Below are 24,089 nucleotides of genomic sequence, written 5' to 3'. Positions count from 1 at the left end.
GCTATACGTTGATCAGTTCGGACACATTCGATTAGGTACATCCGTCATAGAATTGTACCTAAATTATGAGTTTGTTTAAAAAACGTAAATTCTATAAGGAACAGCATTTTTTAAGAGAATATCAGCGTTATATTTGTTTCTCTCAGATTCTTTGGTTATCACTTACCAAATCAATTACGCTTAATCAGTTGATAACAGATATTTAACCGGCCAAATTCGGCCGGTTAAACTGTGATTAACTTTAATCACAGACTGTACAACTGGCCCTTACACTTATAGACAAGAAATGAATATTAGAATATTATAATTTTTTATGTAATTGTTAAGTTATCATAGTTGTATACTTTTGGCTTCAAAATAAAATAAAATAATAATAAATAAATGATTATAGTATTAATAATGCATATTATTTAATAATTATGTTTCTTATTTTAAAAATGTAAATATTATAATTAAATTTGGTGTCAATTAACTTTAATAATTATTTTATCGATAATATACATGTAGATGGCGTTAAAATCAGTCAAGTTTTGTTGTAATCCTCTGCACTCGCTCGCGTAACATTTTCAACTCATTGATATTGAACTCGGTGCCAGTCCATTAAATCTTAGTCACTGACTGTTATGGTTACTCAAAAAATAGCAGTGAAAATAATAGCTATTATTTAAGAAAAAAAGCTGCTTTCTGCACAATACAGTTACTATTATTTTTGGGTAAATATTATTTAGTGTTTATCGATATTACAAGCTGAACAGGACTTATTGGAGAAACCATAAACCTTATACTAATATGTCTACTTATAACTTATAAGGTCTATGGTATAGAAACAGTATTAATAGTATTATTATGATAACAGTTAACAGTAACAGAGTATAATCATACAATATTATAGAAGCGACACTATATCACCTGATCGGGTTCATATTTACCTATGATCTGAAGTCTGAACTTAAGAAACGAACCCGTACATCTTCACTACCACACACAAACTAGTCACACTAAATGTCCAAAAATCAAAATAATCGGAACTGTTATATTTTTCTTTAAGTAACATATTATTGTTATTGTAATTAAGCAATAATTGTCATAAGACACTGTCATTGTTATTTTTCCCCATCGCTAATTACACAGTTCTTGTCTATTAGTATAAGGTCTATGAACTACTCATTGGCCATTGCTACAACAATAAATAAATGGAAGACAAATTAAAATTATTATTTATGGTCTATATAATACACTATATTATACGGCTGGGAACCTACTAGCATTGATCTTGATGTAAACATATGTTTGGAGAGTGGTAGTATTTTATTTTTAAATTTAAATTTATTTATGGCAGTAGCGCTTCAATTGAGCCTTAGGAACGTAATACTGGTATTTGTTATCTCCGTCTTACTATAGTGCGTAACATAGCAAATGTACGCTCAGCAGATCATACGTAGCTTCCTTAGTTTAAAATTTAGAGTGAATCGACTTATTATGAAACTATTGATAGTAAGGACATTATCTATGTTTGTATTTTGGTTTTTTACGATAGCTCAATTTTTTAGCAAGGTATGCTTATATAATAATATAGCGTAGGCATATCAATAATGCTCATAACTCATTTAAAAATCGAACAATTGAATAAAACAACATACAAATACAGATAATGTTCTTATCATCAAGTTTTATAATAGGTCGATTCACTCTGATTTTTAAACTAACGTAGCTACACGAGATCTGCTGAGCGTAAATTCGATAGTACGCACTTGTTAGACGAAGACAACAATGTTAGACGACAATGTTGAGGTCTGTGTGATCTAATTATTCAAGTTTTAAATAATCGGATCCAGGGTTTCCTAAAGTTTTTCGGTTACCGCAAATTAATAATATTATAAATTCATTAACGTAATGATAGTAAGACTATAACATTGAATGTAAAAATGTTTTGGACGTAATAGTACATCTGGGTCTGGAGAAGTGAAATATACCTATCATGTTGAATATTACAAATAGGGCAAGACGATGCCGTGATTGTGTAAACTGTAAGATAACTTTTGACATATGTCAAGAAAATTATGTTGATACTTTGATAGGTATAGATGTGATTTTTCGAACTTAGTTTAAAATATAATTACACATTTTGCCAGAACTACTAAAATTATACTTGTGTGTGTACTTTGTGTGTACTTGATTTTACATACTTTATTTTTATACAAGAAATGTATGAAGGTTAATATTAATTGAAATATGAATAAATTAAATTAATATTAATTTAAGACACTGTTAAGACTTATTAAAGTTTCTAAGAAGCCCAGTTATTAAATCAAAATTTGTTTTCAATAAATACAATACAGGTAGGTATGTATAATTTTGTTTGACCTTGTTAAAAAATGTAATCTAATATTTTTAATTTCAGAGTGAATTAAATTGTTACCAAATTTAATAGTAATAATATTATCCTTGACCCCACGGAGGTGATACTATAATTTATAACAAACACTGTTCTTAGGGCCAGTTGTACAGTCTGTGATTAAACTCCGATTATGCTTAATCAGCTGATAACAGATATTTAACCGGCCAAATTCGGCCGGTTAAACTGTGATTAACTTTAATCACAGACTGTACAACTGGCCCTTAGCAGGATATAGAACTACTCAGGCTGTAGTTTCAGTCAAAACTCAAAGCTACAAAAGGTTCATACCATTAAGAGGAGAACATTTTCTGTGCAACATCGTATTTATTTTTTCGATATCACAAGTATAAAAAAAGTTATTCAAGTTCGAAATAATGCATTTTTATGTAACAAATAAATGACTGACCTATGCACAAAGAACTTTTCTTGTATTTGTCGAAAAAATAAAAACGATGCTGCATAGTAAATGTTCTCCTCTTACTGGTATGAACATTTGGTTGCTTAATTTGGACTACGCTGATTGATAAGTGTCTTCGATTGGTTCTATCCCGGCCAAAACAGTTGTTACCATGTTGTAGGGGACAACGAGTAATGTGGAATGGAAGAAATGGAAAAACTGTATAAAATAAAAACGGTTTAACATCATCAACATCAGAATATTTGTAACAGGAACTCATGCTGTGATCGCGATGTTCAGTGAGCCGTCGCCGCCGACGACGTGGAAACTGACGAACGAAGTTGTATCGTGTAGCAACTAACCCATGCATACGACCCTGGTCCTACGGGACCTAAACTCACTACGGTGTGTGATGTAGTGGCGCCGCATCTATAGGCATCATATATGACCACTTTTTTTATGTGTAGCCGTCGTGTTAAAGACACCTTGTTTGTGTAGCAATTTTATGCCACTTATAGTGTACAATTGCCTCAAACGATGCGCAACGATAACGACCCTAAGACGCATTGAAAATGCATACATTTCTCCACTGGATAGTATTTATTTATATTTATATATTAAATAGTATTATAAAAACGTATTTATATATTTTTGGATAGAACGTAATATAAAATCAAAATAACAGATGATAATATTAACTATTTAATTTATCCGTGGTAATTGCCCACGAAGACTTTACAACGACACGACGGCAATAATCATGAATATTAATAATAATATTGCTTATTAATAATAATATTTAAAAATAAAACGATTAATAAGATATAATATGCCATTTATTCATTACACTGCAATAGCAAGACGATTCTCGTTTTTCTTTTAACGATCTACACTTTACGATGCGGCCAACGTCGGGACGAATGGGTACATAAGTGTTTTGGTCGGCCGACGGACAGGTAATTATCTCCGAGATAATATTGAGCCCTCCCCTGACTGAGTTGACTGCGTCTTTGATTTTGTGTGGCACAGTGATGGCGGTGGCTGTGGCTGTGACACGACTCGGACAGCCCGGACCAGAAGAAGCAGAAGGGTCACTAATTGATTCAGAGCACTTGAACCGTTCTGAATTTCCGACGGTCTCCGGATATCCGGTAACGTGGTGTACTCCACCGTGAGCTTAAGGAAAGCTTACACAGCTTTCCCCACCAGCCGAGTAGCTCGTACCTAATAATTAGGGTGTTGCCGGAGCCCGGATGTCTGAGTACCTCGAACGTAAAGTGTGTTACGTAACATACGTAACATAACGAACGCAGAGCCAAATTTTGAGCAACTGCCGTCTTACGCCTTTTTAAATATGCCTACCCCTTCGGAAAAAAATATAAGTTTTCATTACTCATGTACACTATTGGAGTTTTAACAAATTAAATCAATTAAAATAAACAATACGAAATTACATAGGGAAAACATATTCAAGAATTTATGGTTACACATTTTGTAAAAACAACAAATTGATCAACATACATTCTCAACAAATAATCACTATCTTTTAAATCTGAATTTTGTTATTTTTGCAAATGTGCGTGTTTTTAGTTCATTATAATACGTAACTATCTAGTTGTAATAGGCATTATAATATTATGTAATAAAAGAAAAACAAAACATAGGCTATCAATTTTATGTTCAAAGTTCGTGCATTAAAATTTATTTTTATATTTTTAGATGTGTTAGTTCATTTGAAAACTTAAACATTCCATATTATATTATGTATATACATATAAATATACCATACAAATGCTTAATAAATGACAAATGATATTTAAAACTATTTTAACTTTCAAACTGTTGTATTATAGTTTTAGAAAAATTAGTTATTACATCGCGTTTATACTTCTCGTTTACGCTACTTTATTATTTTTTTTATAATTATTATCCTTAAGACTGCGCGTATATATTGTAGCCATTAATAAACCATTAAGTCAGTTGTATGTAGGTACCCGAACAGACAAATTTCTTACAGTCGTAATAATTCTAAAATAAAACGTTTTTAGAGAAAGCGCATTCTCTTATTTGTATTTGCTCTATTCGCTTGTCGTTTATCTTTTATAAATCTGCATTCGGCATCGCGATTTTAATAGATTTTGTTTGAGTAAGGTGTTAAACAAAAATGATAAAATATTACAAAAATAAAAATAATATTTGTTCTTTATTACCATATTTTAAGTCTTGTCTAACGTGGCATTAACGTAAGTTATTTTAAAAACAAAAATATCTACACAACTGTGAGTAAAATATTATGCACCAAATTATGCTTCGATTCTCTCTTCTATGTACCTTACTCTGTAAGGATTACAGTATATTACGTATACTAATATGTCTCCTAGCAGAGATGCTGGACCTGAAAGTTGTGACCCTTTCGGAGATCGCCATTTCGCCAATTAATTATTTAAGGTACCCACTCACGTCATGAATTATATGATAACTTAATATATATATATACATGTTTAATGTTTATGTTGCACTTCATGAAATGTAAATTCATACGATATAAGACGCAGGTAAAAAATAATGTCATCCAAATCGTGAAAATGTATTTATTAGTTATATTTATTATTTATTTATTTATTCACTAGTCATTACCTAATGCACAATACTAAATCCCAATTTTTGCAAGTTATAATAACGTTATATTTGACAAAAAACGATTGCAATTCGTAAATATAATTATAACGGAAAACGATAAACATAAATAATTAAACACCACAAAACAAAAAAAATGATTAACAAAATATATAATATATCGTTAAACAATACTTAATGCGAAAGTAATTGATAGAATATCAAAATATATAATATAATACAAAATATACGAAAAATAAAGCTAAACGAAATAATTTAAAATCCATTTATTTAAATTTAATATAATATGTAATATTTAATATTGGTAATAATATTGGTTTCATAGAAATATTTATTCATTCCATTTTTATTTTTGTCATACCAATCAATCTATAAGAAATAAGAATTTATTGTACATTCCGTATTAGTTTTTATTTTTAAATTTAATAGGTATTAGGGACTAAGGGTAATTTTATTGCATACATAGTAATAATAATAATGATTAATGAATAATGGTGCCTTGATAATGCGCTGTAGAAGTATAATATACTTTTGTGTTCAGAATTGATAAATACCGCCATGTCGGTAGACTCTACTCAGTCTACTCTGTACTATTGTGGTCCAACATCAAACATACCAACTTCTTTAAAATTGACCAGGAATTATATAAAATACTTAGGTGTAAAATAGAAATATTAATAAAATACAATTTTATCTTACTGAAACATTAGAAATAGGAGAAAAAGTTGAAAATGCTATAAATATTCTTCTTAAAAATGAAACTAATGCAGTTATTAAAAATAAATTTGTAGATGTTACTAAAAAAAATACTAGACTAAAATTATTGTTGTAATACATTTCTAAAATAATTTAAGGAGAGAACATTATAATTTTTACGATTTTCCAGTGTAAATTTATTCACCAGAAAGTAATAACTTGTAGTAACTTGTAGACTTGTAGTTTTCCTAATTAATATAAACTTTTTTGTAATAAGTTTAAGTATAATATGTAAATATTATTGTAAGTTGTTTTTCTAACAAGAATTAGGTTCTTGTAACTTCTAGTATAGGAATATAATATTTTTGCTTTAATGCTGTTTAAAATGTTTTTATTTTGTTTGTTTGATGTTTCAATTAATGTTATAATTACAGTTATAATAATTAAATATTAAATAAAAATAATTAAATTGTATATATACCATTGGTAGTTCGTATTATTCTTGCATATTTCTACCTTTATACCTGATAGTGGATATTTATAATAATTATGCAGTTGTATGCAAATCCAGTTTTTAATAATTATCATACGTACGATTTATTTCTGGCAAAATGAATCCAATTTATTATATTATGAATGGAAAATAAAAATTATTACTTAAATATTACTAGGTATAAATACGTATACAGAATAAAGTAAACTCTCGTTATGTCAAATCTCAAGGGGAACAGGAAAAAGTTCGAGATATTGAAAAATACAAGACATGAGCTTCATTAAAAATGTATAAAATTAGTTATAACTAGTTATTATTAATTTTGATGCTTATAATACATAAATTTAAAAACTTAGAACACTAATGCTAAAAAAACGAAGATATTCAACAAAGTTCCATTTATCATCGTATCGAATAGCAGAAATATTTGAGACTTGACACTTGAGTTACCTACTTATCTATTTGAATTACATTAGCATCTATGAAATCCCTTTTGAAGCAATTTAATATATTCGTGGTGTAACACTTCTCCAAGCTTCATCAGACATTCTCATTGTTGCGAATATGTTTATAGAAAACTAGAAAATGATTCATTACCTGTTACCGATATTATCGACTAATCTTCAATTATTTTTTCAAGATAACGAAAAATGATTATTTTTATATCGAGTTATCTAGAACTTAATGTTATTGAGTGTAATGGTAGTTTCAAAGGAATTTCAATGTAGTTCGAGATGTGTGACATAACACGAATAATGAATATACCTACTACTTATATAATAAAATATATTCTTTAAATTATAGGCTGAAGCCGCCTTCTTTTAGAATTGTTTTTTGTATGCAATGATTTATTATTTTATTCAAATTTAACACATCTACTGTAATTAGTAACCTACTAAATGACGAGGTATACTCGACACCTATATCACAGCAAAGCGAGTTCGGTGATTTTTTTTTGTAGGTACTTTGTGAACTGGAGAAACGGGAAAAGTACGTACATTGTACGAACATTGAGCAAGGGTACCTACTTTGAAAACTGATAAGTATCCGATCAATACGTTTAGGGTATAAGTTGTTTTTGATATCAATCATAATTATTTTAATGCCTATATATATTTAAAAGGCTGACTGTTATAATACTAATATTAATTAAACTTTTTCAACTTGATACACATTAGATACAATTGATTCTATAGAAAACAAAATCAATAGTGGATACTCGATTTAGGCATATGCTAGTAAATTTATTGCTAAATAGTAAATACCTATAAGTAATAAGCATTTATTTAAAACCCATTTTCTCAGTTAAAACGAATAGATACTTACAGGTACTAAAGTATCTAATGTGAATAATATTGCATTAAAATAATCTAAGACTTAGTTAGCATTTATAAATAATTTCCAAAACATTTACTAGAATTATGATACTTCCTATATTAACATAAATGGATTGTTATCTTTAAAATTAATTCAAACTCGTAATTATGATTCTGTTGATGATAAAAATGTACATTGATGATTTATTAATCAGTAATAATTGTAAAATCGTATGATTGCGTGTTTGTACTTAACTTAATAGGTACTTATATGTATATACTTATAAGTTATAAGTGATAGTTACTAAGTTAGAGAATAGTAGTAACTATATAGCATGGAAGTAGACAGTAGATTTATACTTATTTGTGTTGGCAGAAACTAATAATATATAGAAAACAATTCATTAGTGCGTGTCTTTAGTAAATATTATATTATTTGTCACAAATGTATTTTAAATAAATATATTCTTGCAGTAACTAAACTATTATAGTTATACTTTATAGTTTATATTGTCTTAATCAATCGACATTTGATTATAATATTATTTAATGTGCATATAGGCATATATTTGAAACATGTGCTCGTGGTATGCTAGATAGTAGATTTCATCATGTAGTTAGGTATTATAATTTCATTAACTTCAACGTTTATATGACCTAATTAAAGTATAAACTCATATCTGATAAACAACTAAAAATTATAAAATAGTATGTAGAAGTGTAGAACTACATGTGAAAATTAATATAAATGTTATTTCGAAACAATTGTATAAGTTCTTAATACAGAGGCGAAACTTGGAGGGAGTCTTAGCCCCTACAAAAATTTATATTTTAATTGAAGTATTAAATCTTTTAATAATTATCTAGTCTATATGACTACATAATACAGTAAACGTTGTTTGAAATTATTGAAGAAGAATTACTTTGAAAGTTTATGAATAATGATTCATTATTTTCGTGTTTAAGTGTTTTACATACCTACCTAGTAGATATCGGATTCATCCGAAGAACATATTTTTGGTTTAATAATAGACAATAATATTACAAATTAGTAATTTCGATACATGACTCATTAGTGATAACATTTCAATTAGTCTAGAATATACTTGATAATAGTAGTTTTTTTTTTATAAATGTGCAATTTTGAATCGACAGTTACAATTATAATAGGTATATATATATATGTATAATATACATGTTGTAATTTGTTTTAGTAATCATATTTTTTTTTTTTTAGTAATAGGTTGATGTATAAGAAATATATATTAAAGCAGAAAAGTGGGTGAGAAAAAAAATGATGAATATATTATGTTATATAATATTACATAAAGTAATATATTTTAAAATTTGAATTGAGGGTGGAGTTGTGGGGGTTTTAGCCACCCGAGGGTCTGTTCAGTTGAATATATGTAAAGCCACTCCAAGTCAAAAACTAAAGTTACGACTATGAGTACTACAGTAGGTATGTTGACGCCTATATTATAATTATGGTGTAGATTTAAATGTCCTAAAAATTATCAAAATTGCTTCAAAAATAATCAAAAATGCCTTTTCAACACAATACCGCCCTTAAGAATTACCCACATTTTGTTGATCAGCACTCGTTCGAGAGGAAAACGAGTTCTTAACTTTTGTAATTTTTAACACTACTTTATTTTATCTAAATTAATAATATAGTTAATACAATAACACATTTCGGGCTTAGGCACGCACAATAAATAAACAGTACAGCAAGTACTCGAAAAAACAATAAGATCCTAATATAACTACAACCTACCAATTACTTATTAGTTGTTATTTGTTTGAGTAAGACACCGTAATATTCGATAAACACTGTAGATAAAGACTTTATGACATTCATAAACAGAACGATTGCCATTTAGTACGGATGAAAAATACTTAAAAACTATTTAAGTATTTATGAAAATAATATTTTTTTGATACACCCAATAGTTTGAATTTTTTAAATTGATACTAAAAGCTAGTACAACAAAAAGTAATACACACTTAAAATTTATAGAATTACAAAAAAAAGTAAAGAACGATCCAAAATGGAAAACAGCGGAAAATTTAAAGTTGCACCAACAGTTATTTATTATCAGTATCTATTACGTGAAACACATTATGTATTTGGAATTCATTGTCCTAGAAAACCTAAAAAGTAATGCATTTTATATTTAAATCTCGAATTATAAAGTACAATGTGTACCTACATTGATATTTATATGTTATAAAGTAATTTGAATGTTGAATGTAACCATATATCTATTTTGCAGTTTAGAGTATAGTTTAGTATAATATAATATACAGTAGGCATATTGACGAAGGATGGTTGAATGATAACCAATAATTATTACTTATTGACACACTCGAGCATAGACACGATTTATAATTAAAAGTATTTTATCCAGTAAATTAATGTAAACGGTTGCTTCATAAAAACTCAGCACTGACATAAACATTTTAATACTATAAATTATGATGTTTACTGTTTAGTAGCATCGTCTTGTGCCTTCAAGTCTTGGAATTTCAGTAAAATGTGTCTGTATTTTGTCGTATTTAACTATTTAAGAGCAAATATTTGGTGACCAAATGTTAAAAGGATAAAATGAAAACATCATTATAATAATAATAATTATTATTATTGTTAATTTAATTATTATTATAGTCATTATAGTTGGTATGTATAAATTACAATGACTGCAGCATTGACGTCTATATCTTCTGCGTATATGTAAATACGGTCGTTAAATCTTATTATGTAAACCAAAAGCTGGTCGATGATAGTTTTTTTTACTGTTTATTTTTTCAAGGTTTGTTTATAACAAATAATACCTACAGGCTACAACTATGACGCAATTCTGTGGATAATTTGGACGCCGGTCTGGAGCACGGTATTGGGGATTAGGGGTACCTATGTAGGTATATCTATTAAGCGTCTGAGTGCGTTATACGTAAGACTGAATTTGTGAAAAAGGGTTGTACAATTTAGTAGTTACTATAGTAAGATACACGCATTGCACGTGTATTTATCATAACACGGATATATATATGTATATTATATTATATTTATATACACGCATATACGTATTTATTACGTAGATTATACCTATACATAATATTATGTACTAAACACAGTAAACACGAATATAATATTGTACTGTTGTGATTATAGTTTGTTACTGCTTATACCGAATTGCAAGCGCAGAGGTATAATATATAATAATAATATTATCGATTGGACACAGTATATATACCGGTGTCACCGTAGTAACCGGACGAATGTTGGTGAAAGCGCGGTGTGTCGCGAGTTTAAACCATGGATGGGGCCAACGCGGACGTTAACATGTCACAGGTCAGAGACTTGCAAGCGTCGCTATTCCCGATTTGTACGAAAGGTACAAACATTATTTTTGTTTTCAGTAATAATAATATGCTTCGTGTTAATAATAATAATAATAATAATAATAATGACAATGATGTTTCCGAGCGCACGTGTGTCTGTGCAATCGATGAGTACTGACGATATAGTATTACGATAATATTACTCTCTCGTAAAACGTTTTTTGAACCATTCGCGTTACTTATATATAATTATGTTATATTTTCGTTACATCGTAGGAATGCTCCTCATCTCATATTTTAACATTAAAGTTAGAAGTTCGTTTTTATACGTCAAAATTCAACATTTAAAAGAATCCTCGGCAGGACGTTACGCATTTGGGTAGGTAGGTACCTGTCTACTTTGTATGCCTACACTGTATTTATGTGAATTTCACTTATGTAGGTATATATAGGTACTTTAACAAATAATGAAATAAATGATCTATATATATATAGCCTCGAATGTATTGACAAAATATTCATTAACTACCTACCTATACGCGCGCAAGTAGTAATAAAATAGATATATTTTTATTATATAATGTTGATAGGTAATAATAATTATACAGTCTACCTGAAAGACTACACTACAATTTATACTCATCGTTTCGTTCAGTGATAGGATCGCAATACGTATTATGCTGGTAATATAATATTTTACATTCTACTTAATTTGCATTTAAACTATTAATAAATCGTTAACAAACGCCGCATTGTACATGTAGGTACAATAAAAATTTGATCCTAACGTCGTTATAATATAATATGCACCTATACCGTAATGGTACACATACCTACTTAATGTTTGTTTCTTGAGTTCGTGACATCATACGATAAAATGTTGTGCAGTATCTTCTCAAACTCAATCAATTTATATTATAGGTATGACGCTATCATCGTGTACAATATGTTATGTTTTTGATTAATGGCTCATGTTACATGCCAAAATGCCATTGTTTTAATATTCATATTTCAGTATTAAAACGGAATCAATTTACGAATAAACTAATATACATACTTAAAGAACCTATATCTATATAATATTATTCGTCTGAGTTTCTTATGTATTATGCCACGTCGAGTAATAATAATAAATACATAATAATATATTATAACAACTATATAACTGTCGTATTTTAAACGAATTTCGATGTCTCGAATGTCGTCGAACATTTACTTTTCAGTATTAATACAGTGATAAGAAGAAGCATTAATCGTTTGATAAACTTTTGAAATTAATGTTAGTGTATAAAATACGTTTTCCATATGAGTTTATAACAATTTTAAATACGATTTATTCGCAACCTACAATATATTATTATAAGCTTGAAAATATTGCCATACTGGATATAGGTGCACAACCGGTATTATATAAGTTGATCAAACAAATATTTACATTAAAAAATATTAAATTCATTGTACAAAATAGATTTTAGTAACTTTTATTAAAATAATTAGTTTTTAATTATTATTTACAACCGCTGGTGACGATTCAACGGCTGGTCATTTTATTTATTTTAATCACAAAAACAAAATAGATTATAAAACATTTAAATAAAAATACAGACAATATTATTGTGACATTTCGGTTTTTATGACACGTGGATTTTGATTTTAAAGGGTCGTTTTTAAACAATTTACTGAATCGTACATTAAGAAACAGTCAGGTGGACATAAACGCAGACGGCGACACAAGGCAGTTAGATACTAAATTACGAGACGTCAAAGAAGTTTTTCCGTTGATGAAAGAAGTAGATTGTCCTTACCAAGCTGCAAGATGGCCAATGGAGTGCCAAGTGAGAACAATAACTATAGAATATATTATAAATTAAATTCCCACCAAGCACTGCAAGTTCAATGACCATTATCGCATGATTATAAGTAAATTCTAATCTATAGTAACCTATGCTGGCTATACTTTGGTACATTTTCCATTTTACCTATGTTAAAGCTACATAATCTATTCAAAACAAATTAATTTCATTGATACATTTTAATGCTACAAAATTAAAAAAAAAATATTTTACAAATATTTACTTTTTGATATAAATTATACTAAGTATATAAGCATACCTATAATAGTATACCTTGTATACCTACCTAACATATTTAGATATACCTAGATATATTTAATTGTTAATAAAAAGTCTGCCCGATTTAATGCCGAATCATCATCTAAGTTTAATTATTAGTGTAGGTACATTATTATTATTAAAATTCCTTTTATTTTAAGTGATTTTTAAAACTGAACTTAATAACATCTGTTTAGGTTATAGACGAACCCGTTATTCACGTTCACCCGACGTCTGCATCTTATTCAGAAAAAGAGCCTCTTTACAAGTTTACAGGCAGAGAAATACAACCGAAACAAGTAGGCGAAGATTCGGGTGAAGTAATTTTTAAATATTATCCTATCAGCAGCGTGAACTATGTGAGTTCAAAATTTGTATTCGATGTTACTCGTAGTGTCTTTTTTCCAATACAAGTTCATTGACTGACTTCTTGCAATTTGCAGTTTTGTCGTTCAGCCGTTGGTGGTAGTGCGTGTACTCAAGCACATAGTAGCCAAGACACTTCTGACTTGATTTTTGAATCACGTTTTGAATCCGGTAACCTAGCCAAAGTTGTCAAAATAACCAGTACGTATTATGAATTATCGCTAAGATCGGATATGTATACCAATCGGCACACCCAATGGTTTTATTTTAGAATAGAAAACACAAAAAAAAACATTAAATATAGGTAAGTACAATACTTTGTTAAAATATTTGAGACATACTATATACTAAATATATTATGTTAAAGTACCAATTTTTAAAATTTTCATTTATGCAATATACACAGAATTTAACGATAAATAAATATATTTTTGAAAACTGGATTTATACAGTTCTGTTGTACCTAGACTTGTATGATACATATATTTTCATTTAATGTGCTCAATAAACTACTATAGAGATTATTTTGTTGTAATTTTTTAATATATATTTGAATAGATTATGTTGCTTATTTAAAAATTACAAAAAGTGACAAAAATAATTTAATTTTGATTAGTGAGATGGTTAGAGATACCCTGGCCAGAGCAGTTATTCATATTAGGTTCAATGCTACTGAGACAAAGGCGTAAGTCTAACTCCTCTCTTAACTTTGTCGAGTCGACTTTTCTTTAGACTCTAGGTTATTTATTATTTAAAAAAAGTATAAATTCAAGAAAATTAGAATCTATTTTTGAATCCTTCGTTAGAAAAAACAAGGTCCCTTTTTTTGTAAGTCTATATGTAAAACTGTAAGTTGCTGTTATAAGTTAAGTTTGCCTTAAGCGATTCAACCTACCGATAGGATTTCCTTTTTTTTTTATCAAATTACGCGATAACGATCGGATTGCCTTTTCACCAAAGCAAACTTTTTACTTTACTCAACTAAGTATTTTGCGTGTTTGGGGCACAACACACGGCAATCTATATTATAGTATAATATCGCAAATTTAAAACACTTAACGGTTCGTTATAAAAACCTATCTAAGGTATTGGCACCGATTTAGGTATCTATAAAATATGAACAATCATGGTTCAAAGCATAATTCAACACTAACGTCACTTCACTTGGCAAGCCAAAAACATCTCTGAAAATAATCTTTGAATATCATAAAAATGATATTTAACGAAAAACTACTGCTTAAATGTATCACATTTTATCATCCCAAAATTATATAGTATTCCCCAAAATAACGATTAAGGGGAGGGGAAATTCCATATTCCATTGAACAAACATCTGAGAAGAATTAACTGGAGAAAATAAATTTGAAAGATAAAAAGTACAGGAAAAATATACTTAAAGGAAAAAACAACGGAAAATATTTTATCAGTGGAAAAAATATCGGTCATTATTTAAGGCGATGCTTATTTATATAATATATGTGTATAAATTACATAATATTTTATTGACAATTATATTAATATAGGGCTAAACATTAAATGAAGCTTGAAGTAAATTGCTTTAGCTCCCTGATGTGTTTGATGTAAGTCGATCGATATAAGAATATTATTTTCAATGGTAAATCTTGTAAACGGAAACCATTCAAATATCTGCAATCTATGGTAATATTTGTGTTGTATACAACGCATACAAAAATAATCTCAAAATATCCAATTGTACATAACGTACCGCCCCCAATAATTATAAATTATAATCAAATAGTTATAGGTAATTAATACTAATTGTAATTATATAATTACGTTTTTATTATTGTTCTGTCAAATATCTATTCTGTTGAAGAATTTGAATATAAGACTTTTTTGTTCCAATCGATGGCAACAAGGTAATTAGTGCAGTAAAATATAAATGCATTTTAATATATATTCTACATTGAAATTATCATATCGAATTTTAAATATAAATCATATTTTAATGAAAATGGAACTTATAACTTATATTTTTGCTAAAACGTTGTACTTTTGTCATATTTTATTCCACTAGGTAATTTTCACTGAACATTTAAACTAACTTTTTCATCTTTGATATACTTTATTTACCCCGAATATTTTTGATCATGGGTATTTTTTCTTGTTTATTCTGAGCTGTACACCCATTAATACTCAATACTCATGTAGGTACCGATAAACCTTTATAATATATGCAATGAATTAATTACACGTCACAATATTAAATATAAACAAAATAAATATATTGATTCGAAATGAGTGCTTATTATATATTTCAGATTTTCCATTGTCAACATGTATAAGTCTGAAAGTCTTTTCACTGCTGGTATGAAACCATTGTTGTACTCAACAAAGGATGTAAGTCAAAATAATGTGGGCTGGAGACGTTGTGGGGAAAACATTGCATATTACAGAAACGACGCACCGTAATTATTAAATGTTTATTAATTATTTGAAAAGCACGTCGTACATTTTGGTCTTATTTCGTCATTGTTTTTGGCATTTTCAGAAATGGCGATAGCGAGGATAATCCACGTTATATCTTTTCGTTTCTCTTAGAGTTTCCTCACGATATGGATACTGTATACCTGGCCTACAACTATCCATACACATATACAAATTTACAAGACTATTTAATAAAGCTCAAGGTGATGCCGTAGTAGCTGTTAGGGCATTTACTGCCATAACTTAATTTAAATTTTGATGACCAAACTTAAACATGTGGATGATATTTTTAGGACGATCCGGTTAAAGCGGTGTTTACAAAGCTCAGAGTCTTGTGCCGAACATTAGCTGGCAATAATGTGCATTATTTGACTGTAACGGAGCCTTGCCAAGAAGAAGATCCAAAAGTATATTATAATTATTTATATATTTTATGATAACTGTATAAAAGTGTTGTTTTTTCCATGTGCTTCAGCAAAAAAAAGTAATTGTCTTAACAGCACGTGTCCATCCATCCGAAACTCCATCGTCTTGGATGATGAAAGGATTTATTGATTTCTTAACCGGCGATTCGTTGCAAGCAAAGGTAATCGAAGTGTATACATAATTTTTTATTTTAAATAGTTAATGGACTATTAATTGATGTGTATAATACATAAATATATTTGATTGTAAAATTGAGGTAAGATTGTAGGTTTGTTGTGATGTTTTACGATTTTATTTTATTTTAATTCTAATTTATTTTAATTTTTTTGTGTTGTATGATCGGAATGTGAGCCAGTCGAAAATAAAATGTAATCGAGGGTAAGTGTAAAGTGTAACGGTGTTGAGAACATTAAGATAGATGGGTCGTGTAATTTTTGATGTTAGAAAAATAAATTAGTTTTTTATTATTGTGAGTGTAGTTATTATTTTGTATTATTATTGTAGACCAAAAGAGGGAGAATAGGTTGAGATAGTTCAGTCACGTTGTGATGAGAGGTGATTCGGTGATTCAAAGGCAGCGACAGTGACTATTTAAATAAACTTAAAAGAAAAGAGAAGTAGAGAAAGAACCAAAAAACAGATGGATAGACAGAATAGAGAACGTCATGAAAATAGCTGGTGTGAGTTAAAGAGAGGTATAGGGGCAGAGTCCTGTGGAAATATAGTACAATGATGGCCCACCCTAAATAGTTGGGAGAGAAGGGCGATGAAAAAAAGTAAGAAATAAATACATAAATAAATGTTAAATTCCAGTTATTAATGTCCCGGTTTTCGAACCATAATCAACCAATTCCATCAACAGTATATTAGTACAACGATCACCTAATAAATATTGCAATTTAGTATATGATCAACTCAACACTTGTTTCCAGAAAACATCACGATAAAATAAGAATATCCTTGTGCAACTGTGCTTATATTATATCTTTCTGGTTATTGCAGAGACTTTTTAAAAAAAATCTGTCCACGCAACCACTTATTTGACTCTTATATGTTAAAAGTTTCTGTTTTATACATCTCTTTATTTTTCCCCAGGCTACAGGTACGACCAAAATTGATCCTGAATACTCACTTTCTAGACTGAGTAGTGTATAATACAATAAAATAAAATAAATAAGGGGGGTTTAATTAAATGATATAAATTATAACGACAAGAGTTGCATCAATTATTGGCTTATAATGAATGCTAATGTTATATTTAGCACAATATCTATGTTAAACGTATGATAATCTTTAATTAAGTCAAAATATTATTTAATTTAGTATTATAATATCAATATAATATATATTAAGTATCAATATGTTTAATAATCAAACATTAGAAATATTAGAAGTTTCTATAAATATGAGTAAATATTATACACATATGCGATATTATGCTAATTTATGAATGCGCAATTTTAAGAGCTATTAAATGATGGTCCATGGTTGAAAATAATGCATACACTTTCCAAAAAAACACGAAAAACACGAATAATCTCTATACTCTGCCACAGTTAGTTACAAGTAAGTTACAACCTTATCGACCGTAGTGTAGTCTGTGGCCGACTCATGACGGGGCGTTTTTTCCGAGTAGGCAGCTGTGTGAGTTTGGTCTCCTTATTATGTCCTTACGTCTTCATGGATAAAGGTTTCTTAATCAAGAGTGTGGTTTGTCGTGGCAGAGTGGGTGACTAACTTATACATTTTTAATACACAAAATGGTGAGGGGAGGGGGTAAACCCTTTGTGAATGATATTTTTGGCATCTGCACCAGAAAAAAATGATAAAAACCGCCACTGAAAGAAGATGAGGGTCTTTACCAACTTAACCAATTTACTTTTTGATCAATACTCTAAAAGTCTAAAATAATACAATATTTTATAGGAATTACGGAATCGTTTTATTTTCAAATTGATACCAATGTTGAACCCAGACGGAGTGGTTGTTGGTAATAGTAGATGTTCATTAAATGGACGGGACTTAAATCGACAATATCGTAGCGTTATTCGAGATGCCCATCCGGTTATATGGCATACAAAACTTATGCTTCGCAGGTACTTATTGTTTATGTATAATATAATAAATTATAACTTTTTATGTACCTATAGGTACACAATTCATATTTATGTATACATAAAGTGATTATTTAAAGTCTTAACTGTAAGCTTATTGTAAAATTATGTGAGCTAGTTTGACAATCTAAAACAAGGTTTCTATTATTATTTTATACTGTAATCAAAACATCAAAAAATTATATCAACACATTTTTTTCAAATAGATTTTTGAAGTTAAAATTTGGACGAAATAAGATAAAGAATAATGATTTTAATTATTATTTTTGCATTTCAAAAATATTCGTGGGTACTTGAAACCTTCAAACTATGTCAAATGAAACGTTTCCAACAAAAATGAATTTAACGTACCATAAGTAAAATAAATTAAGTTAATAAAATTATTATAATGAAATAAATACTTAGGTAGTAATATATGCTGACACACCGCCTTTGTTCAAAATTTTCGTATATAATGATTTAATATCATTAAATTCAAATTTAGCCATTACGATTACAGTGACCCTAATAACAATTAATGTACATGCACCTACAGCAGGGTGATACCCACTTTTTAAAATTATATCCAATAATATATAATGTTTATTATTATTGGATATAATTAAATCTTTATGATTATTCATTTTGGACAATATGACTATAATTTTCTCAGAATATAAACAATTTTAAAAACTGAAGAAATAATTATTACAACCGAATAAAAAAATTTGAATTAAATGATTAGTGTTTTTTTCCTGAACGATTTAATAATCAAACCATTATCTACTTCTATTAATTATGATACATATTAGCCTATATGTATGAGTGTTGTGAATGTAATATTTTGTTTTAAGATTAATTGAAGAACGTCAAGTAGTGATGTTTTGCGATTTGCATGCACATTCGAGGAAGTCGAACATTTTCATGTATGGATGCGAAGGAAAAGGCCATGAAGGGAGAAAACTGCAAGAGCAAATATTTCCACTCTTGCTGCACAAAAACGCCCCAGAAAAAGTACATTATAGTTGCATATTTTAGCTAAAAGAATACTTAAGCTAACGTCATTTATCGTGTTATATTCGCGTCGTTCAGTTTTCATTTGAAGATTGCAATTTCAACATTCAGCGTTCAAAGGAAAACACGGCTCGCGTAGTCGTGTGGCTGATGGGCGTCGAGAACAGCTACACAATGGAAGCGTCATTTTGTGGTTCATCCCTAGGTTCTCGAGCCAACACTCATCTCGCCATCAAAGACTTTGAAGATATCGGACAGACGTTTTGTGAAACCCTTTTGGACTACTATAACGAGGATCCCCGAAATGTTTGTGCTAACATTTTTTTTTTAAATATGAATATCACATAATATATTATAATTTACATTTATTAAATATTAATTTCATAACAACCATAATAATTGCCATTGAATTTTTTTATATTATAGGAAAGAATGAAATTGAAAATATGTAGCCGATTAATGGAACAGGGCTCCAACGCAGAACAACCAAAAAATATAGACATATCCGATTACTCGAGGTAAAAATTACGAATATAATACATAGATAATATATGTATATACTATCACGAAGGTACTATCGTTTAAATATTTAAAGAAATGCCCAAAATATCAATTTTTAGTATACATTTTCTAGATACCAATTATGAGTTACAATAAATGTTGGACAAATAAAAAAAATTATATTTATAAGTTATTTGTAAACTAAGTGAATCATCACGTGAAACATTTACAATTTAGTGTCTTTATAATTTTAAATTTGGTTGATTATATAATTAAACTACTTATTTACTTAACTAGTATAATAGGTATTTAGTAACATATCTAATCAACAATTGAACTATCTAAATGAGTAATAAGTACCTAATAACTATATATCATTAAACCAGTGGTTCTTACTTCTCAACCGTACTACCGTGATGTATATCGCCAAAAAACTTTTTTATTTATATTCCACATGTTCAAAGTATAAAATTTTGACATTATTATGGCGTTTTACTACGACATTTTGGTGAAATGTAAATACCACAGATAAGAATAACAATTGTGAAGATAATGTATTACTCATATAAGTTATAGCAAGATACTTTTTCAAAAATTCAATAGGTGTTTAAATAAATGTTAAAAAGTAAATTTATATTTTATTTTATGTTGCATATTATACCTATTAATTGTTTGTTATTTCTAAACGGTTTATAGGGTATAGATTATGGGTAGGTACATTCGAATTAAAGTACATATTGATATTTACCTAAATAAATACCTTATATAAAATCAAAATTACTTTTTATTATAATTTGTTAAATTGTTGTTTAATTATTTTTTTGTCTTGTTGTTTATTAAATATCGTTTACGTTTGCATGTTAAGCGACGAGAGCTCATCGAGTGTATGCGAAGAAATCGTTGACAAGTTGAGTTTCGAAGAAGACGCCACAACTCTGACGCAACTATCAATTATTGTACCACCTAGTACACCAGTTGTGCCGAAACGAAAATCACGAAAAAAAAAAAGAAAGTCAAAGGATTGTAGTACGAAAATTATAACGCCGTAATGCCGTTTGGCTGTTCTAATTACTTGAAAAGCCCACAACGTTCTAATCAGAAACATTTATGTACAGGGTATTTAATGCTCTAATTATTATTTAGTTATGTTGAATAATTTTATGATATTTTCAGATGGATAAAATTCTATATCTTTGATATAATCATGCAATTTCTAATGTTGTAGTATAGAAACAACAAAAATTGTAATAAAAAAAATCATTAATACAATTTTCAAATTTTTAATTCTAAATAATTTCTCATTTTTTTTTTTTGATTCTGAGCGTTTATTCATAATATTAAAACTTACATTCTTTCTGAAAATGTTTATTAATTATTCATTAATGATTTAATTTAAATAAATATTTAATATACGAAATGATTTTATAATTCAATAATTGGAGTGGCATTCAAATGTAATTATTTCTAATCACTGCCATATACTCCTAGAAATTTTAAATGCTTATATGATGTTAGTTAATAATCTTTCAACATTTCATAAAAAAACGAATTCAAATAATCATTTAAAAATTAAGGCTAACAGTAACAACATAATTCATTAATGCATTTGTTAAACAATTACTGCCAATGAAAAGTTATGTTTTTCAAATCTCTATATATAAAGCACTGTATGTCAATAAAAAAAGCCATACAATTTTATATTTAATTTTATACAACGAAAATATTCATACATTTATTTATTTATTTAAGTTAATTTAACTATGGATTTTTATGTAATTAGGGATATATTGTAAATTAAGACGTACATAATAATTTATTTAAGATAATATAACAAGTGACCTCTTTCTATTTATCTAGGTTCTAGATAACGCTCAATACTGTACCTACCAATAATACAATTAATGTACTCAGTACTGTGAACTTGTACCCAGTGCTTAAATTAGAGACACGGAGGTACCTAATAATTTAACTTAATTTTAACAATCTTTTAAATTTTTTTCTTTTAAATTTTCTCCGAACTATGGGAATGTTGTAATTAAGATGAATTTGCCTAGGTATAAAAACTTTTTTTAAATTACATTTTAGATAAATAATATTTGTAGCTTGATAATCATAGATCTATTGATTATTTTATTATTTTATTAAATTTTTCATTGAATTGTTTTTTATCATTGTTGAGAATAACAAATGAATTAACAAAAAAATAATTTTATTTTATGAGATCATTATGCATTCGTTGTGTTCATAGCTTTATTATTAGTATAATAAAAAGTGTGTTATCTGATGTTTGATTATTAAACAAAATATAGAAAACTATAAAAAAATTTTTTTAATGCACCTTTATATTGCAATTTATGCAAGAATAAATATATAAGTGCATGTTTTCGATTGGTTATTACTTATAATAATAACTACCACATAGGGTATTTAACACACGATTGCTGATTTACAAGATTTTTATTGTAATGAATTTTAAAATCTTAGACATAAAAAGAAAAATGATTATGAATTTCTCAATTGCTCAAACTAGGTAGACCACTTGAAGATGTCATATCATATCAGCTGATGTCACTCCTTCCAAGTTTACCCAAACTATTAGAGAAACTTCTGCTCATACGCCTAAAACTGAATATAGAGAAAACATTATTGTCTCAGTTTAGATTTCGTAACAAACATTCGACAATCGATCAAGTTTATCGAGTTACTAATGTGATTACTTAAGTTCTTGAAAACAAAAATTTCTTCTATGAAGAGTTCCTTGAGGTATTCCAAGCTTTTAAAAATGTCTGGCACAAAGAATTCCTCACCAAACTGCACACCAAGTGTAAACGTCTTGAATCATACTTGGCCGACCGCTAATTACGAGATATACACGAATACAATACACCGAATGGAAAGACACATCAGCTGGAGAACAGCAAGGTAATGTTATAGAACCTATCATGTACCTACTTTATTGCTGATACCTAAAACCATGACAACGTAAAGTTAGCTATGTTGAGCGAATTTTGTCGATGCACAAGAGTCAGCTCTCAGAAGTCAATTGAAAAAATCTTTTTCTGGACAATCCTTTGGACGTGGGGACAATTGGACGTCAAAAAACATAATACAAATTTTAAATCAGTAAATAAAATTAAAAAGTTATTTATATTTATTATAATATTTTTGATAAACTTGAAAAAAGTGTTGGTGCTACTTTAAATGTCCCATCGCAATACCAAACTTTTGAAATATGTAATATTTCTAACCTTCTAGGCCTTCCAAAAATTAAAATTCTGTTTTCACTAGGTCCGCTGTCGTCTATTAAATAATCTTCCGATATACCTTCGGACGGTGAATAAACTTTGTATATATCTGGTGTCTGTAGTGTCATCAAATCATTTTTTGCATTTGGTGCTGCGTGTATTTCATTTTGTTTTCTTCGAACTGTTTTTTTTAATGCTGAACCACGCTGAAGGGCTCCCTATAAAGTTATAAAAATTAAACTCGGAAACTAAAATTAAGAAAAAATAGGACAGTTTCTAATAAGTACCTTAGATGCTTCTGATAATACAGAAATGCATTAATTTATCACTGTAGACGTTGGATTCATAGTTTCTCTAGCGCGTTTTTTAATATTACACACTGTGATATTTGCTTCAACTTTAGCAGCGTCAGAGTCTTGAGTATGATTGTTTATAAGCTTAAGAATAATTAAGTCTGTTATACCAGTATGCACACGAGCCTTACATTCTCTTTTATACCTATATCGCCAAAACCGTTTTAAACTATCAGAATTAAAAGCGTCAAATAAGTGCATAAAACTGTCATCCAAAAAACCTTCACCATTTCGATTTGAGTTAATTATC

The 24,089-nt window shown here is 28.5% G+C and overlaps 1 protein-coding gene across 3 annotated transcripts; it reads left to right on the top strand.

The window, feature by feature from the left end:
• The first annotated feature begins 11,256 nt into the window (after positions 1-11,256).
• LOC111028102 (cytosolic carboxypeptidase Nna1-like) lies at positions 11,257-22,381 on the top strand. 3 transcript variants are annotated; one of them, XR_002603879.1, is made up of 14 exons: positions 11,257-11,335; positions 12,942-13,117; positions 13,591-13,752; positions 13,837-14,063; positions 16,042-16,188; positions 16,272-16,410; positions 16,501-16,614; positions 16,683-16,793; positions 18,560-18,729; positions 19,581-19,740; positions 19,819-20,046; positions 20,167-20,258; positions 21,107-21,357; positions 22,099-22,381. XR_002603879.1 is itself a non-coding variant. In XM_022306640.1 (13 exons), the coding sequence occupies exons 1-13, from the start codon at positions 11,257-11,259 to the stop codon at positions 21,288-21,290; spliced, it is 1,989 nt and encodes a 662-aa protein (XP_022162332.1). In that variant the 3' UTR covers positions 21,291-21,558. The 3 variants fall into 3 exon arrangements, 2 of the variants coding, with proteins under 2 accessions (XP_022162332.1, XP_022162333.1); XM_022306640.1 differs by lacking the exon at positions 22,099-22,381 and having other exon boundaries at positions 21,107-21,558; XM_022306641.1 differs by lacking the exons at positions 11,257-11,335; positions 22,099-22,381 and adding an exon at positions 11,824-11,965 and having other exon boundaries at positions 21,107-21,558.
• The last annotated feature ends 1,708 nt before the right edge of the window (positions 22,382-24,089 follow it).

The sequence above is a fragment of the Myzus persicae genome, unplaced genomic scaffold (assembly GCF_001856785.1).
Source record: "Myzus persicae strain clone G006 unplaced genomic scaffold, MPER_G0061.0, whole genome shotgun sequence".
NCBI lineage: Eukaryota > Metazoa > Arthropoda > Insecta > Hemiptera > Aphididae > Myzus > Myzus persicae.
This window is presented reverse-complemented; position numbering and strand designations above follow the sequence as displayed.

Bases quoted from the DNA above. Each gene is read 5' to 3' on its own strand.
- LOC111028102 (XM_022306640.1), top strand. From the start codon at position 11,257: ATGGATGGGGCCAACGCGGACGTTAACATGTCACAGGTCAGAGACTTG. The intron at 16,794-18,559 runs GTAATCGAAGTG...AATATTTTATAG, and splicing joins GCGATTCGTTGCAAGCAAAG to GAATTACGGAATCGTTTTAT. The intron at 18,730-19,580 runs GTACTTATTGTT...TTTTGTTTTAAG, and splicing joins ACAAAACTTATGCTTCGCAG to ATTAATTGAAGAACGTCAAG.